Raw genomic sequence first — 4,002 nt, 5'->3', positions numbered from 1 at the left:
AATCCACTCCGGTTGATGAGGGATCCGCCACAAATGTGTCGGCCAAACCTCTGCAGACTGACCTGCCAAGGCCAACTTCCTGCTGGAGCATCTTTGCCTCCAACTATCCTGGTGTTCAGAGGAGTGATGCCACACACTGTAACAAATAATGTAAAGTTGTTGTCGGCCTGGAGTCAGAGCCTCCACAAAATCTCCCATTTTCCTTGTAACCTTGATTAGTGCTAGAAAATTCATTCATCACTAATGGTTACAGCTGTCTTGTCACTAACCTCCCTGCCTAACTCTATATTATCTTTTCATCTTCATAAAGAACACTAAAGTCTAAGGAGTCTGCAAATCTATCACCACCCAGCGAAGAGCATTATTTGGCCCACATAGTTCCCGCCACTCTTCTGATAATTTAGTTTAATCAACTTAATGTTGTTGCAGCATGTTCCTTCCTAGTTAAACAAGTGGTTGTAAAAGTAGAGGAAGGAATACTGACGTTTTGCAGTAGGCTCCAGCAGCTCTGCCTCTGTAGTCTCTGGCTCTGGGACTGTGGTTGTGTCTTGTGGTGGGGCAGTTGTAGTGAGAAGAGGAGGAGGGGGCAGACCAGGACAGGTGGCGCTAGTGTCAGGATCTGGTCCACTGGACATAAACTGGACAAACCCGGGCTGATCTGAGCTGATGTGGGAGTTGATCCAGGGCTGGTAGTTGGAAACTCTGGAGTAGACTCCTGGCAGGTTGGGTCGAGCGCAGCCAAAACCAAAGCTAACGACACCAGACTGAACCCAGACAGAGCCCTGCTTACTGACCATGGGACCTCCAGAGTCTCCCTAAAAGACAACAGTGCATGTGTGAGATGAGATGTTATGTTCTGCTGACAACATGTTAGTCCGATAAGAACAGCACAGTACCTGACAGGAGTCCTTTCCTCCATCCAAAAAGACCTGCGCAGATCATGTTGTCTGTGATTGTGCCCACGCCGTTCAGACAGTTACACTGACGGTTTCCCACAACAGGCACTTCCACTTCCTGTAGGGTTTGGGGAAACGGGAGCGGTTCTGAGAGGAGAAACACTGGTCACTTCATTACATTCACATGATGAAAAGTGTTTGTGCAGAGTGAATTAAATCAAACTGACCTCCCTCTCTAACGGTGCCCCAGCCAGTGACCCAGCTATCAGTGCCACTGTTGAACACACTGTGAGCGGCTGCCAGACACACCGGCCTGATGTAATCTGTGAAAGTGACTGCTGAGGACAGTCTGAGCAGAGCAATGTCGTTATCACTGGTAAAACTGTCATAATTTGGATGTAAAATTATTGTTGACACTGATTTGGAAAATTCATTTGGGTTTGTGCCTTGTAAGTTTTCTCGACCAAGGGAAACCTCCCATCCAAAGGTATTGGTACTGTAACCGAAGAGACAGACAATAAATATAACAGATGTTAAGTTGGCATTGTTTAATATTTTGACAATAATTGAAGCATAACCTCCTCTAACCAGCCAGATGGTCCTCTGTAATATTAAAAACTCTCACTGACCTGGAGAAACAATGGGCAGCAGACATAATCCACTCCCGGTTGATGAGGGATCCGCCACAAATGTGTCGGCCAAACCTCTGCAGACTGACCTGCCAAGGCCAACTTCCTGCTGGAGCATCTTTGCCTCCAACTATCCTGGTGTTCAGAGGAGTGATGCCACACACTGTAACAAATAATGTAAAGTTGTTGTCGGCCTGGAGTCAGAGCCTCCACAAAATCTCCCATTTTCCTTGTAACCTTGATTAGTGCTAGAAAATTCATTCATCACTAATGGTTACAGCTGTCTTGTCACTAACCTCCCTGCCTAACTCTATATTATCTTTTCATCTTCATAAAGAACACTAAAGTCTAAGGAGTCTGCAAATCTATCACCACCCAGCGAAGAGCATTATTTGGCCCACATAGTTCCCGCCACTCTTCTGATAATTTAGTTTAATCAACTTAATGTTGTTGCAGCATGTTCCTTCCTAGTTAAACAAGTGGTTGTAAAAGTAGAGGAAGGAATACTGACGTTTTGCAGTAGGCTCCAGCAGCTCTTCCTCTGTAGTCTCTGGCTCTGGGACTGTGGTTGTGTCTTGTGGTGGGGCAGTTGTAGTGAGAAGAGGAGGAGGGGGCAGACCAGGACAGGTGGCGCTAGTGTCAGGATCTGGTCCACTGGACATAAACTGGACAAACCCGGGCTGATCTGAGCTGATGTGGGAGTTGATCCAGGGCTGGTAGTTGGAAACTCTGGAGTAGACTCCTGGCAGGTTGGGTCGAGCGCAGCCAAAACCAAAGCTAACGACACCAGACTGAACCCAGACAGAGCCCTGCTTACTGACCATGGGACCTCCAGAGTCTCCCTAAAAGACAACAGTGCATGTGTGAGATGAGATGTTATGTTCTGCTGACAACATGTTAGTCCGATAAGAACAGCACAGTACCTGACAGGAGTCCTTTCCTCCATCCAAAAGACCTGCGCAGATCATGTTGTCTGTGATTGTGCCCACGCCGTTCAGACAGTTACACTGACGGTTTCCCACAACAGGCACTTCCACTTCCTGTAGGGTTTGGGGAAACGGGAGCAGTTCTGAGAGGAGAAACACTGGTCACTTCATTACATTCACATGATGAAAAGTGTTTGTGCAGAGTGAATTAAATCAAACTGACCTCCCTCTCTAACGGTGCCCCAGCCAGTGACCCAGCTATCAGTGCCACTGTTGAACACACTGTGAGCGGCTGCCAGACACACCGGCCTGATGTAATCTGTGAAAGTGACTGCTGAGGACAGTCTGAGCAGAGCAATGTCGTTATCACTGGTAAAACTGTCATAATTTGGATGGATCCTGATCCTCCTCACAGCCTTTTTGATCTCATTAGGATTGGAACCACGTAGATTTTCACGACCAAGTGAAACCCTCCATCTTCGTCTGTTGGTGCTGAAGGACGTTGTACTGGTATAAAAATGTCTGAAGCTCAATATCCTTAAACTGAACACAATTAGAGTACTTACTTTGGAAAACAGTGAGCTGCTGTCAAGATCCACTCTCGGTTGATTAGGGATCCACCACAAATGTGTCGGCCAGACCTCTGTAGACTGACCTGCCAGGGCCAACTTCCAGCTGGAGCATCTTCACCTCCAACTATTTTGTTGTTAAGAGGAGCCATACCACAAACTGGAGAGCAATCAGTTGTGTTAAACTCTTTTATCATTCTTATCTTCACTTTTAACCTTATTAATAGTCTTAACACTGGTCTTGGTGCCAAATCTGTGTTCAGAATAAGAAGTACTGTTCTGGTGACATGCATCTTTTGATTTTAAATTAAATGAAAAATGGAGGAGAGCCTGATCTGCTGACCTGAGTGCATGAGAGGGGGTGTGAGGTACGAGCAGGTCAGACATATCCTGAGGGGCCATACCATGGAGGCATTTAAAAGTAAATAAAATAATCTTAAACTCAATGAGAAGATGCATGAGGAGCCAGTGGAAAGACTGAAGGATGGGGGATATGTGGTCAAATTAATGTGATACAGTTAAAAGGCGAGGAGAGTTTTACTGAGACCAGTGTAAAGTGAGTTACAATAATCTAAACGAGAGGTAATAAAAGTATGGTTTCAAATTTCAAAGTTGTGACAAGATAAAATGGATTGCACTTTGGCCAGTTGCCTCATTTGAAAAAAGCTGGTCTTCACCACAGAGTTAATTTGGGCATCAAGTTTAAACCCACAGTCCATTTTCACGCCTAAATTTGCCACTACTGGACTCACAGCCTCTTTAGGAGCAAACACTGCTGCATCACCAGGAGAGAACAACACTACTTCTGTTTTTTTCTCATTGAAGTTTAGGAAGTTGGAAACCATCCATGACTTGACTTCATCTAAGCACTCCACAAGAGAATTAGACTGGTTCAGTGGCACGTACAACTGGCAATCATCTGCTTAAAAATGAAATAATATGTTGTGTTTATGAAGAATTGGCTCAAGAGGCAGCAGGTAAA

General features: G+C 45.5%; 2 protein-coding genes across 2 annotated transcripts; both read right to left on the bottom strand.

Annotated features, from left to right (window-relative positions):
* Positions 1–440: 440 nt before the first annotated feature.
* LOC110156305 (serine protease 27-like) lies at positions 441–1,790 on the bottom strand. The gene is given in 6 exon segments (XM_055150529.1): positions 441–815; positions 897–917; positions 919–1,043; positions 1,124–1,392; positions 1,526–1,688; positions 1,763–1,790. Coding segments are annotated over 6 exon segments (981 nt in total).
* A 202-nt stretch (positions 1,791–1,992) lies between these two features.
* LOC110159727 (serine protease 27-like) lies at positions 1,993–3,427 on the bottom strand. Its single transcript, XM_055150528.1, has 5 exons — positions 3,364–3,427; positions 3,018–3,180; positions 2,675–2,958; positions 2,449–2,594; positions 1,993–2,367 (listed from the first exon to the last, which is right to left on the bottom strand). Exons 1-5 carry the CDS (start codon positions 3,425–3,427, stop codon positions 1,993–1,995), a joined length of 1,032 nt encoding a protein of 343 aa, XP_055006503.1.
* Positions 3,428–4,002: the final 575 nt, after the last annotated feature.

Source organism: Boleophthalmus pectinirostris, unplaced genomic scaffold (assembly GCF_026225935.1).
Source record: "Boleophthalmus pectinirostris isolate CB_2022bp ecotype Guang Dong unplaced genomic scaffold, ASM2622593v1 HiC_scaffold_14, whole genome shotgun sequence".
Lineage (NCBI taxonomy): Eukaryota > Metazoa > Chordata > Actinopteri > Gobiiformes > Gobiidae > Boleophthalmus > Boleophthalmus pectinirostris.
Note: the sequence above shows the minus strand (reverse complement) of the source record. Positions and strands in the feature narration are given on the sequence as shown.